Source organism: Corvus hawaiiensis, chromosome 10 (genome assembly GCF_020740725.1).
Source record: "Corvus hawaiiensis isolate bCorHaw1 chromosome 10, bCorHaw1.pri.cur, whole genome shotgun sequence".
In the NCBI taxonomy this organism is placed as follows: Eukaryota; Metazoa; Chordata; class Aves; order Passeriformes; family Corvidae; genus Corvus; species Corvus hawaiiensis.
This window is the reverse complement of record NC_063222.1, coordinates 3552599-3575067: the sequence shown is the minus strand read 5'-3', so window position 1 is coordinate 3575067 and position 22469 is coordinate 3552599. Positions and strand designations below refer to the sequence as shown.

The window sequence follows — 22469 nt, the reverse complement described above, 5'->3', positions numbered from 1 at the left end:
GCACCTGAGATGGTGCTTTGGTAGCCACAGCTCAGACAAGAGCTGCAGAAACACCAGGGGTACTCGTCCAAACAGAAGCCTTGCAGCAAATTCCAGCTGTTCAACTCTTACTCCTGACACCGCAGCAAATACGGATAGAGCTTCTCAAAAACAAGAGCCAGTTACCTCCACACTTCTCCACGGCAGCGGTGAACTTGTTTCTGCTGCCAGCATTGTGTCCTCAGCTCATCCAATAGCTCAGGTGTCCAAGATCACCATGAGAGCATCCAGCTCCCTCCACAGCATCCCGGCACCCTGGGTTAAGAAGAAGCAACCACAGCGAGGGCTGTTCCATGACCTTGCCCCCAAATGACCACTCAGGTCCTTCAGTTCTAACCCAGGTAAACACAGCCAGGGAGCCTGTCCTCCTGCAGGCCAAGCTCCCGAGGAACAGCAGCCCCACTCTTAGGGTGTCTCAGGAAGGAAGGTTTGGAGGTTCAGCCTCCCGGGTCCCTGTCACTCCAGAAGGGTTGATTCCTACCATGTCCACTTTCCTCAAACACCACGACTCACACTGAGCTCCAGGTATTTTTTTCCAAATTTGCCTTCCATTTACCTTTGCCAGTGTACTAGAGAGTACCAGGCTGGCTGGGCGGTCGAGATAACTCCTTTGTCTGCTGGGTCACCAAGAGGGGCTTTGCTCATCCCTGCAGCAGAGAGATGTTGATAAAATGCAGAATTTCTGCATCTCCCAAGATATGCCATGCTGCTTGCTTAATTAGACCGGGCAAGGATCCCTCTTGAATAAACCAGAACTATCCTTCCAGGGAAAAAATAGCCCTGCCTGGGTATTCTGGGGGATTCTTGGAAAGAGCAGCTATAAAATCTCCCCCAGTCTTGCACAGTACAAGAGGCAGAATTTTGGAGGAGTATGTCCAGAAAGCCAGTCTGCTCTGGGGGAGAAACCTCCTTCACCTTTAGTGCTGGTGAAAGCAAATAGAGTGTATTTTCCTCTCCCCCTTCATTTCTTCTCCTATGTGTCTTCCTCTGCCCGTCTCAGACGCATTTGGTGTCAGGGGGCAGCTTTGTGGGGAGTGCTTGACAATAAAGCACATCCCCAAGGGCACAGCTAATGGATAATTTGGGTTACCAGGACACCTTAACAAAGGATCCCTAAACCCTCTGCAGGGTCACACAGGCCCCCACTGCCTTCAAAGGACAAGTTATTTGAAGATTATACAAGGATTAATGTCTAATGACTGCGTGCAGCCCTGCCAGGACCACTCTCCTCATCCAGAAAGGCCAGCAGCAAACCCTAAGCCAAGCAGCAGGCTGAAGGGCAATGATCCATGCTCTGGCAGACAAGTCAGGATAGCTCTAGAGAGCCTGGCAGCCCTCGGTGGCCAAAATCCTGCCAGCAGTGCCCTCCTTCCTCCCTGCCTCCGGCGGTGCTGGGGACAGAGGCGCTGCCGCCGGGTGCCGCAGGCAGAGCCCCATCCAGCTGCCAGGGAAGGAAGGAGGAGCTCCCTGCCAGCGCCACCCGGGGTGCCCCAGGACGCACGGCCACTCCTGCAGGTCTCTGCGCCGGGACCTCCGCTTGGTTTTTTTTTCTTAAGGAACCGTAGCAAAACATCTGCTGACTCCCCAGCTGCTGAGAGCTTGTTCTTGGAGGAACAAAGAGCAGCAATGGTCACAGCACTGTCTTTTGTCACTGGAAAAAGGGAGAGTAGAACACACCAGCAGAAGTATTTGCGGCTCTCTCTCGGAGCGCAGAGATGTGACACACCCACCCCGAGCCACATCCTGCTCCTCACACGGCTGCTCCCACACCTTTGTGCAGGCAGGGTGTCCCCACGCTCCTCAGGGAAGGACTGCTGGGCTGTGTTATGAGCCAGGGAGCAGCCAGGCTTGCCTTTCATCCCCTGCAATCCTACTCGGGGTGAAGGACCTCCTTCCAGAGCTCCCACCTGCGGACAGGTATTTCCCCGCGGGAGGCAGAATTCGCCTCCACAGCATCACTCCCGCTGTGCCTCCAGGGGTCACAGCACTGGCTCTGTTCTGAAGCAGCCCTCATTGTCTCCTTGACATCTAAACATGTCCTTGACCTCTCTGGCAGGGCTGCCCCTGCCATCAGTTAGCTTGTGTGGATACCAGGAAACTGAATACATGGGCTTATAGTTCAGTGGAAAGTTCTGCTGCCGTCTTAAATCATAAAGCACAGCTGCTGACACAGCAGAACTGCAGAATGAGGCATCTGAGCAGCCCGGGCTTGGAAAACGCCGGCAGGAGAATAAGGGCAGCTCTGTTGCAGGGAGGGAGAAAGGACAGGAGGCCAAGAGAGCAGATTAAAGCTCACCAGAGTGCAGCTGCAATGTGTTATCCACCACGGGTGTGCCCCAGCCCTCCACAGCTCATCTGCAGTTGGGAGAGGAAACGGGAGCTGAGATTCAATGTCTGCAAATGCAAAGCAACGGCTGGGAAAAAACAAAACAACCCCCAGATTTCAAATATATCTGCAAACACACACACGATAATGAGCTCTGAATGAGACATCCTGAGGAGGAGAGGGATCTTGGGAGTCTGGGTGGAGAGTGCAGTGAAAGCACCGAGCTCCTGGATGGTGAACAAGGCCAGCCTAGGGCTGGGATGGCTTGGGCAGGGAGGGCATGGAGAACAGGACAGGAGCCACTGGCACAGCTGCACGGGGAGCATGGCTGGCCTCGGTCTCCCCTCTCCAAAGGGACACAGCAGAGCTTACGGTGCTCAGAGGAGGAGGAGCAGCAGCAGGGAACAGCTCCTGCAGGAAGGCTCCACAGCTCGGAGGTGACGCTGGAGCTGCTTCGTGGACAGCACAGCTGGCACAAACAGGGACACTCTGTTGTGACACAAGGAGCACCGAATGAAAGGCAAAAGTTTCAAAGCAATGAGCATCAGCCATCGACCAAAGGGGTCATCAGGATGTGTTAGCTCCAAATGATGTTAAGGGGTTCGGCTTTAGATGGCTTTGGTGTTGCCTCTAATGGGGCTACAGGCCCAAGCTTTCTCTTCAGACAGTGGAGAAGACCCTGGAACACCAGGGTGTAACACGTGCCCCAGGGTGGACAGCCTGAGCAGGTCACCACACCAAGGAGAAGGGCAGCCCTAGCACTTTTTCCAATGCAGGCATCTACAACAGCCTTGAAAAAACCTTTGGACACCCTCAGCCGTGGCCCTGGCAGGACCAAGATACTCAGCAGCCTCCCTTCCACAAGCAGAGGTGGAGTATCTTCCTGACACACCTTCTACCAGAGTCTTACAGACCTTTGTGAAGGCAAAACACCTGCACAAGAGTCAAAACCCTTTCCTGGGAACGCAGCCTGCAATTTCCCTTTCCACCCAATGGGATTCAAATAACCTAATTCTTGCTCTACATTCGTACACTCCCTCTCCCACCCAGATCCCCCCCGAAGAAACGCCAGCCATGTGGTAAATATGTGGTAATCGTGGCACTCTGATAGCAGCTCTTGCTCTCTGGCCATTAATTCTTCTCCCTGGGACCTCAGTGAACATTTGAAATCCTGCAGCAAATCCAACGAGCTGCCTTTACATGAAAACCAACACAGCATTAGAAGGCTTTCTTCCTTTGCCTCCTCAAAATGCAAATTTTTTTAGCTTCACAAATATCCTGGCCCACAGGCAGGTTGCTGGTCATGTCCTTATCTCAGGCCAGTGGGGAGGTTACCTTTTTCCATGGAAAACTCACAGAGCAGGAGGGCTCACTGCTGCATGGGAGGCAGCAGCACCCACCTCAGGCACAGCCTGTGCCTTCCTCATGGCACACGCTGCAAATCACCACGAGAAATCTTCCCTTTCCCCTCTTCAGGAAAAAATACAGCATAATACAGAAGAAAGGAAAATGCAAAAGAGCCTTTCAAGCCCAACCACCTTCTCCCTGAAGACTGGCATTTCTAGGGAAGCAGGAGCTCCCTGTAGGTGCTTTCAGTGTGCTGGAAACACCTTGTGGCAGAACACGGGTGAGGCTGGCGCAGGAGGGGAGTGGGGGGTGCTCAGCCCCCGGGCACCCAGGGCGGGAGCAGCTGCCTCGCCACTGAGAGAGAGAAAAGGAGGCTCTAGTGATTGTTAGAGCCCAGCAGGAAGGGCAGTGCCAGCAGCTCCCGAGGCAGCAACCTCCACCTGCTCAGCTGCAGAGGCTCCAGCTCAGAGCTGCTGGGGAAGAAACATCTCAGCTCAACATCAACTGGTGTCACCAGAGTGTCCACACCGAGCTCAGCTCAGGTCCGCAGCATGGCCTGGGCTGCACCACTGAACTGGCTCTTACCAACGTCCCCAGATGCGAGCCAGCACATCGCCTCTTTGGAGCTGGAGAGGAACGAGGACAAGAGCAGACCTGGAGGAGCAGCGAGGCCGGGACACGCAGGGAAATCCCTGTGGATGGGAGGCAGGAGCAGAGTGGGGAGGGTTGGAGCAGACTTTGGTGCAGGACCCAGGTGACACCAGGCTTAGGATTCAGCTGTGCCAATGAATAGCTCAGGAGAGCAGAGTGTTCCACCCGGGGTGTGAGGGAAAAGGGACAGCAGGGACAAGGGCTGCACCCCAGGCGAGTGGCCAGGGAGGAAAGGGTGCTCCGGACCGGGCAGGAGCCGCGGGGCTCGGTGACAGGTGACAGGGGGGTGCTAAAGGCCAACAGGCAGATGGTGAAACTGTGATTAGAAAGTCACTCCAGCCATAAATCTCGTGGACCTGAAATGGAGATGGGCAAGCCCCAGATGGCTTGGAAAGTCTGCTTGGCGGAGCCCAGCATGGCTCAGCGTGCATCTGGCCCTCCTTCTTCCTCCTCCTCACCAGGTTTAACCACCTCCAGCCAGCTCCTCACAGCCCTGTCCTCCTCACAGGGACCCCTGTAACAAAAATTCCTCTAATGCATGAACCAAAGAGCAAAACCTGGACCCCAACAACATTGTCATCCATCCTGGCACGGGACTCTCGCCGCGTTACTGGGGGTTACAGGCACATCCCGTCCCTAGTGCTCCCCTCTTGGCAGGGATGCTGTGGCACCATCCAGCGGGGCACGGGGGGCTCAGGACTGTGCCATGGTGCACCAGCAGAGCTGGATGGATGCAGGTACCCTGTGGCCACACACGCTATTTCTGGATGTGCTGAGGAGCTGCTTAGGGCTGGATTTGGAGGCGAGCACGGGGGCGTATCAGCTGTCCGTGCTCTGGAAGGGGCTCAGGAACAGAAAAGGGGCAGGAGATTGGGAGGGGACGGGATTTATACAGAGATCCACGGGAAAACCCGTGTCTCCAAACACAGTAACCTAACACCAGGTAGTAGTACCAGCCCTTGCCCGTGGATCCAGGACAACAAATTTCCCCACCTGCAGGCAGAAGAGCCCAGTGCTCTCACACTCCTGCCTGAAAAGCACCAGCAACACCCACAAAAAGGCACCCTGCCCATGCGACGCTCCCGAACCCCCTCTCTGCCAGCGGGTGCCTCCCACAACCTTTCCCAAGGCTGTCGGAGAGCCCTTCAGCCCACAGGTGCTGTCGCTCCCCCGGGACCCCCGGCCAAGGCGGGGGCTGGCAGCACGGCCGGGACAGGGGCCAGTGGTAAAATTAGAACGCGTGTCCCTGCCAGCCCCTTCTGCGAGCTGCAGGGACCAGCTGAGCCCGTCTAACCCGCACTGTAACCCTTCATGTCCCCCGTTTTGTGGGCTGGGACAGTTACTAGAAAGCCAGGGATTTGCAGGGCTTTCCTTTTTGATCAGCCGTCTCCAGCTACCCCAGGGAGCCGGGCTCGCGGGCTGATGGGGCAGAGAGGTGGGGTTTTTGGATCCTTTGGGACGGTCGGGATTGCAGCCTGCAGTTCCCTCCTCTGCTGTCCCTTTCCAGGCCAGGCAGTCCTGCAGAGACCCATCCTCCCGCTTCTAAGGTTCGTGTCTCCTTTCCAGCCGCTTCTCCCCATCGCTGCCCTCCTCCTGCAGCAGTTTTGTTATTATTTACGCTCCTAAGCATCCTTTGAGTTCTGCCGGGGGACAGGATCCAAAGAGAAAGCCTTTTAAGGATTTGTGCCAGCTCCGGGAAGAGAATCCCCCCCAGCGAACAGTGGTGCTGGGGGATTTGAGTGTAGACAAGTGCTTAAAGCTGAAAAGGGCAGAGAGAGGGGAGGGAGCCGGGGGCACGCTCTGAAACCAGACCCCCCGCCCGAAACGCAGCTCCTTCCTCTGCTTTAGGAAACGGATCCCTCCTGCGGTTTCCTTTCAAAGGTGACTTGTAACCTCTTCATTAGGGTCGGCTTTGGCAGAGCCCTGATGGTGCAGCTGGCAGGGCCGGGGCTGCGCTGGGCGGGAGCGCTCGCCGTGCCAAGGCTGGGCAGCACTCGCGGCCGCTCGGCGCAGCGGCGGCTCGGCGGCAGCACCGGCGCCCCGGCCATGCGCTGATGGGTACCATGGACTTTAAGACAGATCCCAGTGCAGTCACCATCAATGTGTTGCTTATCGTGCGCCCCGAGGAGGCAGCGAGCAAGGAGAAGGGGCAGCGAGAGGGGCAGACGGAAGGCGGCCGAGGCGCAGGTAACACCGCGCCTGCATCGGGCGAGGGAGGGCAGGGCTGCAGCTGCACGCGGAGAAGAGAAGCAGCGGCTTTGGAGCAGGGTTTGGGCTTCCCCTCCTCTTTCTCCTCTTTGCACACATGCTGCCGAACTCCAAAACGCCAACTTTTTGTGTAGAAGCGCAGCGTGTCTCCGCTGGTGCAGCAGAGCCTTGCGGCAGCCCCGCTCCGAGCTGCGCCCTGCCCAGCTGCAGTGCGGGCAGCCCCGGGTGCAGGGGCTGGGACCCACGGGGACCCTCCTGCCAGGGCTGTGTTTGCGCCGTGTGTGTCCTGCCCCGGCCCGAGCTGCCCGCACGGGCTCTCTGGGCTGTGCGAGGGGAGCAGGGAGAGGGCTCGGCAGCTTCACCCCACAGCAGCACCCACTGCCTCGGAGTACAGGAGCAGAACTGTTTTGTTTGCAGCGTGCCCAGGCTTTGTCTCCGAGGATCACTGTCCTGAGCCATTTATAGCTACAGTTTGGGACAGTGTCCCTGGCCCAGCTCCCTATCCTGCAGAGGGTCTTCCAAAAAGCTACCGCTGTGCTTTGCAACTGCAAGGGGAGCTTCCCTGCAGAAGTAACAGGAGGAGAATGAGAGTTCCTGCTCTAAAGCCTGGGAGAGAAGCTGAATTTTCAGACAACCAGTCCCAGGCTAACAACTACAGGCAGAGCTATCACAAAGTTGTGCCCATGCTCCACCAAGCACGGCATCCAGCATCTGCTCAAATAAGAGCAAATCCTAACAAGCAGCTTAGACCTGGACCACTGCACCTCCTGCCCCTTGTTATTTCGTACTTCAGCAACAAGAACTGCAGCCAAGGCTGCAGATGAGACAGAAGGTGGATCCTGATGACACCTGGCTTCAGCTGGGAGAGTGTGTTGCATGCAAGGGTTTGGGGTGCTTGGCCTTCAGGCAGTGCCAGCACTTCAGTCCAGGAGGGCCCTGCCAATGTCCTGTTTGTACCTTACAGGTTCGGAGGGTGATGGCAACGGGAACAGCAGATCACAGCCACCCCGGGGCACAGAGCTGAACGGTATGTCACCTTCTCCCCTGTGAGAAACCAGCCCAGCACACAGCCCAGAGCTCCAAGCTGTGCCTCTCGAGCATAAATGTGCTTCATCACGCAACTCATCCCTTTCCAGCACTTTCAGGGACTCCAGAGGAGGCACACGGAGGGCCCTGGGAAGCATCCCCTCCCTCTGTGCTCTCCGTGCCCCGTGGGGCAGCATGCACAGGGGTGGCACTGCCGAGCCCCTGCACATCCATCTGCAGGGATTCTCCTGCTCGATCGGATTACAGGCGCACGGAGCTCTTACATTTCACAGCCAGCTGATGGCAGGGGAAATTCAGTGCCCCCAATTGCTCAGGTTGCAGCCAGAGCTTCCAGAGACTTCCCCAGCACTCACACAGCTTAAAGTAGGGTCTGGGGGGATGCAAAGAACCTTTTCAACCATCTCTCCACCTCTCCTTTCTTCATCTCCCCCCTCAGAGACTGAGCAGAAGGTGGGTGGGATTGCTGACCAGGAGTGATATGGCTGCTAGTTCTCAATGTTCCGCTGCCAATTCCCAGCCTTCTGCCCTAAAATAGCTGAGGAGGAACATCTGAGGAGGTGACCCCAGAACTACGGAGCAGCTCCCAGGGAAGGGACTCAGACCTTCCCACTGCTTTCCTGGCACTCTAAGCCTACCATGGCTTATCAGATAAAGGCAGGGGCAAAGGTAGAGCAAGACACAGGTAATTGTCAGGTTGTCAGTGGATTTTAGTTACACCAGGGAGGAACTTTGCTTCCACAGGTCAAGCAATAGCAGCGTGCGAAAGCCATGGCTGCTCCCAGCAGGATGCCTGGCAGGAGCCCTGATCCAAGTCCCTCTGTAATCAGTGGTGGCTGGAGGCTGCTCACAGTCTGGGAGCAAATGACATCTCATGCAAGGCACTGCTTTGGGGCTTTTTTTACAAAGCAGACAACAAAAGCCTCCACTCCAGGAAGCAGATAAATATCCTGCATTCTCTCCCTCTGTCATGCTCAAGAGGTTCTGCAACCAGAGCTGCAGAGTCAGCCTCCTCCACGAGTGAGTAAGAAGCTGGTATTGATCATTTCCCACCCTGAATTAATGGCAGGGGTATTTAGCACGCACATGGGAATCCTTCCCTTGCAGCTCTACCTTACGCACAATTTAAACCCCTGGGAGGGGGGAATTCAGACACTGGAGGAGCAGGCAGAGCTTTGGTTCCTCTGGCACCACAAGGGTTAATGAATTCCCCTTTCACCAGCCATGTTAGTGTCCTGATGAGGCCTCTGACACCCCTGGTGATGCCACAATATTTTCACACTTACATAATCCCCAGCCCCACTGAGGAAAGGAGGCTGTGGCCCCACTCCACAGGATCCCGTCATGTGGCCACACGGCACCAACGGACTCGGACCAGCTGTGAGATCCAGGTTCCTCCCTGGCTTCTGGTGGAGGTGGGATGGGGATCCCAGGACGCTTTGAAAAAGAGCAAGAGATCACCCTGGCCAACAGCCACCAGAGCCTGGAGTGAGGGCTCGGTGTCCCCTGGCATTTGCTCCCTGCCCGGGGCAGGGATTTGCGCTGCTGCCACCTGTGAGCACCCTGGGCACGTCGGGTGCTGCCCACACCTCCCTCTGCCCCGAGGACTCCAGGGCCAAGACAGCCAGGGTCCCCCAGGGGAGAGAGCTGAGGATGAGCTGCTGACAACCACACCGAAGTTCCCACTTTGCCTCCAAGCCGCCAGCACTGCCCTTCTCTCCTCCCCACCTCTCCGAACACCCCCTGCTAGTTCTCAGCGTTCCGCTGCCAATTCCCAGCCTTCTGCCCTGAAATAGCTGAGGAGGAACATCTGAGGAGGTGACCCAGAGCTACGGAGCAGCTCCCAGGGAAGGGACTCAGACCTTCCCACTGCTTTCCTGGCACTCTAAGTCCCCCGTGGCTTAGCAGAGAAAGGTGCAGGCAGCCCGCCCCGAGCAGCAGCAGGCTGGGCTGGAGCGTCCCTCTGCAGAGGGGTCAGGCACCCCGGCCAGATCTCTGCATCTGAAGAATAGGTTGAGCTTCCTGAGCCGTTCCTTAGCTCGCTGCTGAGCACGGCTGATTTAACCCCGTCCTTGCTGACGGTTCGCTCTCTGCAAGGCACTGAGATGTTTCCCTTCGTGCCCCCAGGCCGGCGCGGCCCCGCGGATCCCTGTGAGCAGGCACCACCCATCACTTCGAGCCCCGACAAAGGTTAAGTGGTGACCCAAAAAACAGAGCAGGGCTTCACTGAGCTCCCAACAAGCTTTTTCTCCAATGAAATAACCTCAGAACATCCCCAAAGAGAGAAAATATCCCACCCTGGGACAGCTGCCCCTCAAAGCACTTGCTGGCCAAGGACTTATCTGGCCACAAAACACAAGGAGAGCAATAGCAAGTGCTTCTCTGAGCTTGGAGCAACCTGATCTAGTGGGCAGGGAGTTGGAACAAGAGGATCTTTAAGGTCCCTTCCAACCCAAACCATTCTATGATTCTTTATGAAGGATATCTTGATCAGGAATAGTTAAATAAAAAAATCATCAAAGCACCAGCAGCCATTTCATACCACCAGTTTTTAAAGCAATGATACAGCACGTTGAAAAGTTTGTGTGGAATCACTTTTCTCATTTGTTAAATGCCTTTTAAACTCATCAGCAGAAAGCATTCATCACCAGTAAGTTTGTTTCTTGAAAACAAAGAATTTTAATTTATGGGGGAAAACTTAGAAAGTGAAAGTTGGGGAGAAAACCCACAAAAAAGCAGAGGAAAATAATCTTGAGCAATAAGAAAGGATCCCTGAAAATATAAAACTTTAAGGAAACCAAACCATTTGCATAAAGTCTTCTCTTTGAGAAACAACTTGATTTTACCTTTGAATTAACTGACAAAACACAGCAGCCAGCTCTGTCCTGACACCCTGATACCTGCAACCATCCTAGAACTGGAGTCGAGCTCTAAGATTTAGGTTATTACAGGCTTTACAGTTTTTCTTGCTTTCTAGTTTTGGGGCTTAAAGGACATTGAATCTCTCTGCATAATCACGGGAGAAACTTCACTTTTCTAAAGGTAAATGCTGCAGAAAAACTTATTCTTGGATGAAAATGCAGATTCCCACCTAATTAGCTGGTTCCAAGAGCTGCCTTTCAAGGAAAACCCCAAATGCCATGAGGCTCTTGATGAATGTGTAGGAGGGATCACTGGAAGGCAGCCCCGAGGTGCATTAACATCTTGACCTTCGGTCTCCCGAGTAACCTCTGCCTGATCCGAAACAGAAGCCCAGGAGCATGTGGAGCTCCTCCAGGGAACCTCGGGAGCTGCAAACGCTTCTGAAATACCTGCCCAAAAAAATGCAGTCTCTGTCAAAAAGTTCAGGTAGCTTTTATCAGAGATTCCCTCACTCTTTTTCTGGTATTTCCCTCTCTGAAACTTTAAAGACCAGAGCCCAGGTTTCCAGGGAAGGTTTTTCTGGAGCATCAGGGCATGCCTGGACCACAGCTGGCCTTGCCAGGACAATGCCTCTTACAGGCAGTGGCCTTTGTCAGACATTTTAGTATCACAAGTCTAACCATTTTCATCACTTCAAGCCTTTCTCTGTTTAATTCCAAGAAAAATCAATGAAAGGCATTGATTGTCTGCCTGCTGTAGCTCCATCAAGAGCTCTTTAATATGGTGATAAACCTTGGCTATCACCGGAGCTGCTGCTTTGTCTGAAGCTAAGAGCTGCCTCGGCAGGCACTCCTGCCCCCTCCTCCACATCCTGGTTAGATTCCCCTTTTTAGGGAGTTTATCGCTGTTTCTTGCAGGAACCCAGGTGACAGTGGAGATTCACCACGAGGATACCAGCCCCCAGCTCATCAAGAGACTCTCCTTGGGAAAAGGTACAGCCCCAGCTTTAAACCCCGGCAGGGGCTCAGCCCATCCTCCCTTCCCCTGAGCCGGGGAGCCCGGGCAGGCTCCCACTAACCCTGCCGGGCTTGTTGCAGGTTCCCAGAGGCTGAGAGGACACGACAACAAAGGTGAGGCTCTGCTCTATCACGGCGTGTCTCCGGGCTCTCCCTCCCCTGGGAGGCTGCTGAAGGGCACATGCTGCTGACACTGCCCATGACTGGGGCTTGAGGAGCAAAACCCCTCTGCTCCTGGGCTGTGGGTGTCTCCTCCTCCTCTGGCCCTGGGATAAGGCGGGTGGTGACACTCCAGTGTCCCTCAGCAATCCCTCAGCTGCGGCAGAGCTCCCACTGGGGTTATCACCTAACAGCTCTGGAGCTCAGAGCTCCCTTCTTCCACGCCTGGGGAGGTTTGGCCGTGGTGGGCTGGGGTTTGATGTCCCAACCCTCGGGCTAGAACAGGAGATGCCTGACTGCTGGGGAACGCGGGCTCTGCGGGATGGCAGGGCGCAGATGCGGAGCACACTCCGCAGGATGCTGACATCCGTGTCCAAACGGAAGGGAATGGGCAAAGAAAAGCCTCAGTTCCAGCTTTTTCCACCCCGTCCTGCTCCCCACAAAAATTTATTTCGTCTTTTCTTCTGCGGGCAACAACCTCCTCCCCACCTCTCTCTTCCTTGCTTTGCAGGTTTCCAGAGGACTGAGGCCCCGCGGCCACCGGGAGCGAAGGACCTGCACGGTAACTCGCCACTAGCACAGGAGGAGCGTTCAGCTTCCCGAGCCCCTCTCATCGGGACGGCAGAGGGCAGCGGCTTTGGGAATGGCACACGTGCCCAAGCCCTTCCCAAGGCTCTGTCCCCAGGGAAGGCAAACAGGCACAAGGCACAGGACTGTCCCAGGCACTGTGGATCCCACTCCTGCACAGAGCCCCTGCAGAAAGAACCTGGCAAAGACAAAACCTGATAACCACGTTTAAAAAAAAAAAAAAAAAAAAAGACCATCCCCTTACCAAAAAGGCAAAAAGTCATTTTCAGAGCTGCAGAGAATGGGAACCTTTGAAGGTGTAAATCTGCTTTCTCTCCCTTTAGGTCAGTGTAACAGCTCTTTTCAGGGAAAACACAGACAAACAAACCAGCCTGTTAAGAAACAGGTGCCGTGTGCCTACACGCTGATTTTGGCAGGCAGCACTGGGACGCGGGATGAGGGATACCCCAGACCCCTTCCCTGGGCAGAGGTTTCCAAGAGCAGGGCTCACATTAACAACACACCTTGGCAAGCCAGGAATAGAACTTCTGGCCACGCCCAGAGCGAGCTGGAGCTGGGGCCAGAGCCCATTTTGGGGAGGTGGAGCAGGAGCAGAGGGTGGATACAAGTTTCAGAGGCACTGCTGGCTCCTCAGCCGGGACAGGATGCTCTGGGAGCCTCTCCTGCGACTCCCAGCACCTGCAGAGCAGGCAGAGGGGTGTCCCACTTGCCTAATGAGGGTCAGGAGTGAAGGCAGAAGTGACCAGCTGTGCCCCTACACTGCCCAAGGCAACCCAGGCAAACAGCAGCTCCACGGCACCGTCCGTTCACCTCTCCCAGCACTCAGGAGTCACACAACAGTGTTTTCACTTCAGGTTCTCTTTTAAATCCTTTTAGCCCAGAGAAATAACAATCCTGCAGAGACAGCTAGAGGAATCTCTCAGTCCTGAGCAGCTCTGACAGCACAGGACAGGCAGATGGCTCTCAGTTCTCCTCTCTCCAGCCAGCAGAGCAGGGAGGGCTCAGGTCCAGGGGATATGTCCATCCATCCCCCATGGCTCACTGACAGGAGGCAGCAGTGTCAGCTCCTTCCAAGACTGTTCAAAAAAAATCACTTATCTGGTTAATTAGGGCAAGTTATTAACCCTTTGTTCACACCGAGTAGAACCAGGAGCTCAGAGGCTGCAAAGATGCAGAGGGTAGGCACAGCAGGTTCAGTCTGACTGCTCCCAGTGTTCCATTCCTCATGTGCCTGAATTCCTGCAGAATGGTGGTCCTTTACCATGCAAAACTCCTAGAGAAACCCAGCTCTTTAGTGCTGGGGTTTTTTTAAGAAGTCATGTGTTTTCTAAGGCTTGCACAGTACAGATTTTCCCTGATACTTCTGCATTGCTCTCCCGTCCCTCCACACAATATCCCAGGATTTTCCATGCTGTTATGGAGTGCCAAAGTTGCAGGGGCAGCTCGCACTCCAGGATTGCACAAATCCTAGCAGACTAGACAGGATGGCTCCTGCTTTCCACGCAGCTGGCAGGGACCTCTGCGGGTGCCCTCGTGTCCTCTGCTCCCTGAGCACCCGCTGATGGATGTCTCCATGGGCCAGGCAGGAGCTCTGTCCCCTTGTTCCACCATACTGCCAGGAAAAACATCTCCTCCCTTCCCAAAACAATGACAACTCGTTTCTTCCCAGCATATCCATGGGACAAATCCTCTTTGAAATCCATGCCAGTAGATCTGCAGCAATTTGAGAAGCTGGATGCCTACGTGTTAAAAGTAAGTCTTGCTTTTGCCTCTGTCCTCCTCCCAGCTCCTCTGCATGGATGTTCCATGAACCTGGCTCCCAGCACCAACACCAGCTTAGGCTGAGCTATGGGGCAGTGGCAGAATCTCCCAAATAAGTGAAAAACCTTTTCCCTTTAAACATTAGCAAAGAGATCTCACTCTGGGAACTCTAACCAAAAATACATGGACCTACAGCACTGCAGCTCTATTTCTAAGGGAGCCAGAGGCAGAGCAGCCTCTGGCAGGTGGGGTCTCACTGGCTTCAGAAGAACAAGAGATGGGGAGGACAGGAGATCTACCACAGGGATTTCTTCACCATGACATTGCAGTGCTTCCTCCCCACACACAGGTGAACGTCAAGAACAGCGTGGAGGAACTGGTCAAAGCCCTGCTGAAACAAGCCCGCACCGACCTGGAAAAGGTCCGAGCCATATGGATGTGGATATGCCACCACATAGGTAGGCTGAGGTCTCCAGCTGAAGATAAGGCTGCCGCTGTCACCCATGGCAGCTTACTCTGTATTCGTGAGTTAGTTCCATGTGGGGAGTGGAATGAAGGCTTTCTGGAGGTTTTTATCCAGAAATGCGCCCAGAGTGTTTCCCAGTCCCTCTCCTCACACTGCCAGGCCCCACAAGGTTTGTGTGTACATGATGGTGTAAAAGCTCTGGTGAGGAGATCCCAGCAGAGCTGTCAGGGACAGAGACATCCCCTGAATGTTGAGGAGCATGGACTGACTCCAACCAGGCCTGGCCCAGGTATTGTGGGCAGAAATGGGTTAACAGTGGAAAGAGAATAACCAGTGCTGGGCGAGTCAAAGCCTGGGCTTCAGGACATGCAGTGAAATCAGCACTCTCCATATTTCAGGGCAAGACTAAAGCAGTTTGGGACTGACCTGGCCATGCTAACCCTGTAGCTGCTGATACCAGTGCATGCAAGATGAGGCCAGTGCTGCCCAACCTGCTCTTTTCCTCTCCATCACTTCGCCTGCACTGCAGCAGTGCCCCATGAGGAAGTGTAGGAGGTGAGGGAAAGGACAGCTCTGCCTCTGCCCCCAAGACTTAATGGGAAAGAAACATTTCTGCTCCTGTTATGCAAAATGCCATCATGTTGCATATCCAGCTTCCCCCCATTGGGGTGCTGGGGTGGCAAGAAGCCCCCCTTTGAGGTGCCACACAGGAAAGGCTACAAGTGCTGCCTCCTCCTCCTCTTGCCATCTCCAGGCTGTTGTGTAACTCTGGCCTTGGGACTGAGTAGGAAGGGGCAGGGGAACCTGAGTGGTTGCAGCTCTCAGGAGGGTTGGAAAGGTGCAGCTACAGACAGGAACTGCAGTCACACAGCTGCCAGTGTGGGACATGGAGCTGGGCAAGGCAGCTGGATGGTTCCTGGTGGTACCTGTGTGGCACTGGGACCCTCCCAGAGCAAAGGCACCAGCATCAGACTGTGCTGGAGGGGCTGTATCGGCCTGTGGGGACTCGGCCCAGGGATGGAGATCAAACTTAGAATGGTTTGAGTGGGAAGGGACCTTAAAGATCATCTCATTCCAAGCTCCCTGCCACGGGCAGGGACACCTTCCACTAGACCAGGTTGCTTCTGAAGTCTGGATCATCACTTGCTCCCTGTCCACCCCCTCAAAACTGGGCTCTGGGGGGGGTGGGTGGCTCTGAAGGTGACAAGCAGGCCCCTGGTGTTGGGAAGCCTGGCTTTGTGCTCTGGCTCTTGGGTGCTATGGACTTGTCTGGTCACACCTCCAATGGAGTTACACCACCTTGGCCCTGGCTCTCGTTCCTTCCTGTGAGACTGACCCCTATTTACACACATGGAAAAGAAACAGAGTTGGGAATTTTAATCTGCTGGCAAAAATGCAACGAATCTGTCCTGGAATTGCACTGATGACATAAACTCCTTCCTCAGATGGATTTTAAGTGAGAACACTGTTCTCTGGGCATCTTTTCCCACCCCATTCAATTCCTGCCTGTGACGGGCTGCTATCCCCACGCAGCATCAGCACTAAAGGCAATAATTCTTTTAGCTGTCATTTGTGGTACACATAGAAAGCCCCATGGAGCCAGCACCCCCCAAAGTGCCCTGTAGCTTTGCTGGTGGTCAGTGAACAGCCAGGATGGAGCTGCCAGCCTTTCCCAGTGCCTGGAGCCAACGCCGAGGAGGCACTGGCTGAGCCCCTCGGATGAAAGTCAAGCAGTGGCAGCATTTCATCAAAGCACACACACAGCCTGCTGCTGCTTTTCCTCCTCTGCCCCAGCACTGAGGGGAGGGGGAACCAGCTGATGCAGCATTCCTGAGAGCTTTGTCAGAAAAATAGATCTGTATTTGAAGAAAGAGGTTGTGGACAGGGCCAAGGTTGGTGGTATTGAGTTAACCTTCCCAGACCAGTTCCACAAGCTCTGTCTGAAGGAGACCTGCTGTGCTGCTGTTGTGTACTTGTTCCAACAAATCAAGATTTCCTGAGCTTCCAGGTATTGATATGACCAGACTGGACAGGGCTTGGAGCAACCTGGTCTAATGGAAGGTGTCCCTGCCTCTGGCAGGAGATTGGAATGAGATTACCTTTAAGGCCCCTTCCAACCCAAACCATTCTACAATTCCGGGACTCATTGCAACAAACCACTTCAGGTGTTTCCCATCAAGCTGCTTTTCAAGAATTTTTACTATAAATTGCTTGCAAAGAGAGCAAAAATCTCAGCAGTTTCTTTTGAGGTAACACCAATCCGACTCCCTCAGATGCAGCGTGCTCTGGTTTGTACTGGGAACTCTTGAGACTGTAGATCCTCCACTTGAGGACAGCTCCTGAGGACACTCATTTTGTCCAAAAAAAATCAAAGTTTTCCTCTCACTTGGATTCAACTGCTGAACCCCAGCCCAAGCTTAGAGCAAAGGGTGATGAGGGGCAGAGCTGTCCCTCTGCCTCAGCAGTGTCCAGGCCAGCTCCCCGGCACAGCCACGGCTCGTTCCGCTCCGCCAGGGAGATGAAAAGCGATCTGCTCCTGCTGCCCATCGAGCCCATTGCCTCAGGCTTTCGGATGAACTTTTGTCTGTGCTCCTCCCCCCAGAATACGACGTCGTGGGCTATCACAACAAAAGCCAGCTGTCGAGCAAGCCCAGAGATGTGCTTCAGATGGGCAAGAGCATTTGTGAGGGCTACGCTGAGCTCTTTGAACACATGTGCAGGTAAATTAAGTCCAGAAACATTCAGTGTCGGGGAGAGTTAACATTCCTTGTCATCTCCATGCCTATCCTGTCTGCCTTTGCATTGACTGATGTGACTTCAAGCAGGACGTGGAACTTTAGCTTTCAAACCATGCTGTGGAAAAACAGCAAGTCCTAGAAAGGTCAATTTTGCTCCCTCCTCCACCCCCCTCCTCAGCATAATTTACTTGGTGCCATCTGCTGAGCTTCGCATTGCATTAACATAATGGCAGATGAAAACATGGAGCTAATTTGATTAGAAGAAGTAGAATTTTCCTTGGAGTATCTGGATGTGAAGGTTAAAAGCATCGCAAGACTTGAACAAGGAGTGCTGTCTCCAACACGCTCCCTTAAAAGAAGTAGGCAGAGTCCCAGGAGGAACTTTCCCCCAAACCCTCTGGAGATGCCCTGTCCCCTCCAGGAGCACCCCAGAGGGACACTGCCTTGCACTTACCACACTCTTTTCTGTGGCCAAGCTCAGGGTGCAGCACTGTTGAGGCCAATACTGCAATTCCCATTTCGTAGCCACGTTGCCATTTAATGACTCTAATCCTTTCTTCTGCCAACAAAATCTTGTGGACTTCACTGGGGATTAGTCACCTAAACTCCTCCACAGAGCAGGGCTTTACAGTCACAAAGCCATTTCTAAGAAGAGGCAGCCCCTTCCTTGGTAGGGAGCACAGGGGGCAGCCCCAATCCCTTCTCCCTCATGTTTCTCCAACCCAGTAAGGAAAGGAGATGGCTGTTGCACAAGGCAACCCCCAAAACCCACAGCGAGGAAAGCAATGAAGGTGCTTGGAGAGTTTGGGGATCAGTCTTAGGCAGAAGGGTTGCCCAAAAGGAGAAAACTGGACCTGACAACTCAGGGACGGGAGATTGGAAGGGACTTTAGGAAGTCATCCTAACAGGGTGGGCTTGCAAGGTGGCCCCCCCAGGGAGCAGTTTCCATTCCCTTGGAAAAATCACAGACCAGTTATTAATAGCATGTGCAAGTAATAATTGGCTTTCCAAAAGGATTTGAGAAGGTTTTCACCATAGAACAGACAAAATCTACAGGGAAAAGGAGAGAAAAAAAAACCCCCAGCATACTGTGCCAGATGCTGAAGTGGTAAATGCTTGCAGCCAACAACATATCTCACTATATAGTTTGGTCCATTCCAACCCAAACCATTCTATGATATTGGATCTTGTTTTCTAAAGAGTAAAGAAACAGGATGGTGAAGTATGCATTTATAGCTGCATCCTATGGAACAGTTATTCGCAGTTAGAAGGGGGGAATTTGCATCTATTCATTAAAAAGCATATGCTTAGTTCATTAAAAGCATTAATCTTTCCAAGGATATCTCTGACTATTTAAAGGCTCTGTTGATTTACCCGCAATTCCTCAGTTCCAGGCTGATTAGTCACCATGTGATTCAGGAAACCTCCCAGTCATCCAGACTATTATATTGTCAAATATTAGCAAAATGTTTAGCTCCTGTCCTGAAAAACTGTACTTGAAGACAACACCTCTTTCTTGCACAGAGATCTCCTCATCCCTTCTTCCTGTGCTCTGTTCTGCTCTTACGCTGAGTCTAAGCAGAAAGGCAGGAGGCAAAGAGCACTCATCTTACTGAAAGGCTTCTCAGAGCCAGGTTTTTGGGGGGGGAAAGGTGTTTTAACATGCCTTTTTTTCCCTAGCTCCTATGAGGGAACTTGAACAAACAACCCAATTTGCCAGTCACCAGGAGTCCCCCCCAAAGGTCCTCCCGAAGGCAACGGCTGACATTGATTGAGTCCTACTTGTCCCAGTGCCAGAGGGAACAATTCCTGCTGCAGACACAACAGTGTCACCTCTGACCACAGCTTTGGCAGCCAGACTTCTTCCCATTAGCTGAGATTCCTGTCAGAGAGGAGAGGTGGGGACAGTGGGAAGCTGGCCATAAGGCATCACTTTCCAAACATCAGGTGTGATAGCAATGAATGCAAACACAGGCTCCTGACCAATATTTCAGCAGCACTTATCAAGTACTGGCTTCCCAGCTGGCAAGCAGACTCGAGGAGGCAGCATGGCTGAGGGAAGCAGTGCAAATCCATGAATCCAATTTAGGGCAAACCTCACAGCCTGGAATTAGGGAGACACTCGCTCACCAGGGTTAGTGATGAAGGCACAACAATTGTTTTCCCAGGAGAGGTTTCAGCAGCTTTGGGAGCAAAGCTGGCCTCACTGCCCAAAGGGGATCTGACCACTCAGCTAGCTGTGCCTTCTTCATAACCCATCTGTAAGTATTCCAGATTTCACATCCTCTTGCTTCTCCCGTTTCCTGCAGGCAGCAGCTTTCCTCTTTTCAGGCACAGAGGCGTACACCTACCTACCACAAGCATAAACCATTCTGTTTCCTTCTGGAGAAGCCAGATTTGCTCCTTTTTTAGATGAAATGATCAAAGTCAACCTAAAATCAAAGGGAAGAAGATGACATTGAATTCCAGTGACACCTGTAGTAAGAGCCAGACTATTTCCAACTGGTTTTGAGGCAGAAAAGCAACTTCGTGTTTAATCTCCTTGCTGCACCAAGCAAATGTTGCCAACTGTTTCTTAATTCAGTTCTTCCGGTCCATTTTATATCTAGGTCATCTTCAACCTCACACTGCCACCTCAACCAGTTCTGGAGATCTTCCCAATCTTCTCTCTGCCTGCTTAATTTATCTACATAAAGTCATTGACACAAGAAGAGAGACATGAGCACCCTTTTCAGCAGTACAGAGTTGCTCCTTTACAGGATGTTTTAGCTTGGATTTTTGTCTGTCCATTACTAGAGAGACCAGTTTAAATGCTCTGGTCTTTATTTTGGGAACTTTGAACACATCCAAGCACAAACTCTTGCTGCTTTGCCAACATTCACTGTAATTGAGAGCACCGTGAGAGCAGAACTTGTCCCTTAATGTTCCCTCTGAATATCCCAGCTAACAAGAATGTCTAGAGAAGCCTAGAAGGATTAGATGCCAATCCCCATGAAATTAGTGGGAATTTGGTACTTAGCTCCTTGAAACTCCTAGGATCAAATCTTCCCTAAAGCTCCCAGGCCAGCTCCTAGTCTCAGTTACATCATGCAAATCCAGGCTCTCACCAGTCTTGTCAGTGGAGTTGTTCCAGATTTACTGCCCAGCTCCACGATAGAATTTGACTCACAGGGGCCTGTGGGCTGGCAAGGGCTTTCCAGACCACCTGCAGCACCAGGTTTCTCCGTGGCATTCCTTCCAGCCTGGCCTGTTTGTTCTGGATACTCGTGGAACAGGCAGTGCCCACTATCACTGCTCCATCTTCTCCTTTGCTCAAGTGCCCACCTCCCTTGGAAACCAGCATCCTCTCCCTGGATAAAGCAGCCCTCCCTACAAGCTCCACTGCACTGCCGATTGCCAGCCAGTATCTGTTATCAGGCCTCCACTTCTTAACAACCATGCTAATTATCTTCCCCATAAATATCACTTTTCTCCTGAGCTAAACCCACATGATGCAGACAATCTCTCTCTAGAAGCCTGCACATTTTATTACTTAAGGTAGTTGTTCCATTTAACACACTTCTCAATGAAGAAGAAAAATGTCAGTGCTGTCCTACACAAAAGACAACGCTCCAAGTGAAGCAATTTTAGATTAATGGTGAAATAATATGCCAATGTTAGAATCCATCAGCAGAGAGCTTATTAACACCGTGCTTATTTAAATCTTATTTACACATCCACACAGGTATTCATCATGTTTTTAGAAAGAGACTATTTAATCATTTCTACCCTGGGCAAGCACAAGCTCATTCTTTCAGGAAACTAAATCAGCATCCACAATCCCATGAGGTCTGAGATACCTTAGCTGGTGTCAAACACCAGGCCCACAGTCACGGGGAGAGAACAGCCTGTGCTTTTAATTTATAATTACATGGGCTAATTGTGGACAGCACCAAAGGGATTCCACTGAGTAACAAGACAGAGAGCAATTAAGCACACTTTATCTTTGTCATCCTCTAACAGTGCTGAATTGATGGCGCATCAGGCAAAAAGACTGGGAATACACAAAAACTGGGAGAGAAAAGGCCCTTCCTCCAGCAGGGCTCTCTGAGTCTCTGGGCAAAGGCTACAAAAACAAACAGCCCCACCCAACACCTCAGGCAGCATCACCTTTTCTCCTTCCCCAGAAGTACCTGACAGGTTTAAAACAGGACTCTCCTGCTGCAGCTTATCGTTTCCTTCCAGTCTTGCAGGGATTCAGTGCAAAAAGCTCTCGGGACATGCCAAGGGACACGGGTACAAGACAGGGCAGACCTTTACAGGGGACTCTGACCATGCCTGGAACGCCGTCTACCTTGAGGGAAGGTGGCATTTACTGGACAGCACCTGGGGGAGTGGTTCTGTGGATGATTCCTTCACCAAGTTCACCTACAGGTAAAGAACCCCCTCTCTCTTAGTACATAAACCCTCCACAAAGGCAGAAGGAAAGCTGATGGGATTGGCAAACCAAACAGGTGCATTTGGTACCACAGCAAGACCCAAAGCCATGAGCGAGGTACCCAGGCTGCCTGCACAAGGCACGGGGCACGGCCTGTAGAGAGGCAGCAGCCCTGAGCAGCAAGTCACAAACTGCCAAAAGCCAACTGGGTTTGCTTATCACAGCTTCAGTTTAGGCAACAGTCCGTGGCACTCGATTCACAGCTTTTGTGAATCGATTGGAGTCAACACCCAGTGCCTCCCTCTTTTTCCAGGAGCCTGTGGGTGTGCAAGGGAATAGTGCAAATACCCAGGGTTTATCCCAAAGCTCAGCATTTGCCCTGGAAACAGAAGACCAGAGCTCAGGTTTCTTCTCTGCCTGGGGAATTTCAAACCCACGGATCTCAGTTTATCAGCAGCTCAAACCACTCCAACATCCTCCTGCTGAAACCACCACCACTGTGCGGGGGAAGAATTCACTATTTGTAATTACTCATTTTCCCTAATTTCTCCCTTCTCCCAGGTACAATGAGTTTTACTTTCTGACTCACCCGGCCCTGTTCATTAACAATCACTTCCCAGATAACAGTAACTGGCAGCTTCTTAAGCCCACGCTGACGCTGAAGGAGTTTGAGAACAACATGCTGCACAACAGCAACTTCTACACGCTGGGGCTGCTGGCCACACACCCCGAGACTCCCATCATCCACACAGGTAACGGAGAGGCCACGGAGCATCTTCCCTCCTGCATCCCACATCCCGCACACACCACTGGGCACCTCTCTGGGCAATACTGAGCAACCTGAGTG

The 22469-nt window shown here is 52.9% G+C and overlaps 1 protein-coding gene across 2 annotated transcripts in view; it reads left to right on the top strand.

Annotated features, from left to right (window-relative positions):
* KY (kyphoscoliosis peptidase) overlaps positions 1-22469 on the top strand; it is a 32782-nt gene that overhangs the window by 8043 nt on the left and 2270 nt on the right. Inside the window, exons 1-11 of one of the 2 annotated variants that reach the window (XM_048315082.1) lie at positions 6358-6550; positions 7536-7598; positions 9743-9805; positions 11395-11469; positions 11575-11607; positions 12164-12214; positions 13910-13992; positions 14351-14459; positions 17070-17187; positions 21430-21618; positions 22184-22374. In XM_048315082.1, coding sequence (XP_048171039.1) covers positions 6418-6550; positions 7536-7598; positions 9743-9805; positions 11395-11469; positions 11575-11607; positions 12164-12214; positions 13910-13992; positions 14351-14459; positions 17070-17187; positions 21430-21618; positions 22184-22374 — 1108 coding nt within the window. In that variant the 5' untranslated portion in view covers positions 6358-6417. Of the gene's footprint in view, positions 1-6357; positions 6551-7535; positions 7599-9742; positions 9806-11394; positions 11470-11574; positions 11608-12163; positions 12215-13909; positions 13993-14350; positions 14460-17069; positions 17188-21429; positions 21619-22183; positions 22375-22469 lie in introns of those variants that run through there. The other variant, XM_048315081.1, reaches the window with a different exon arrangement.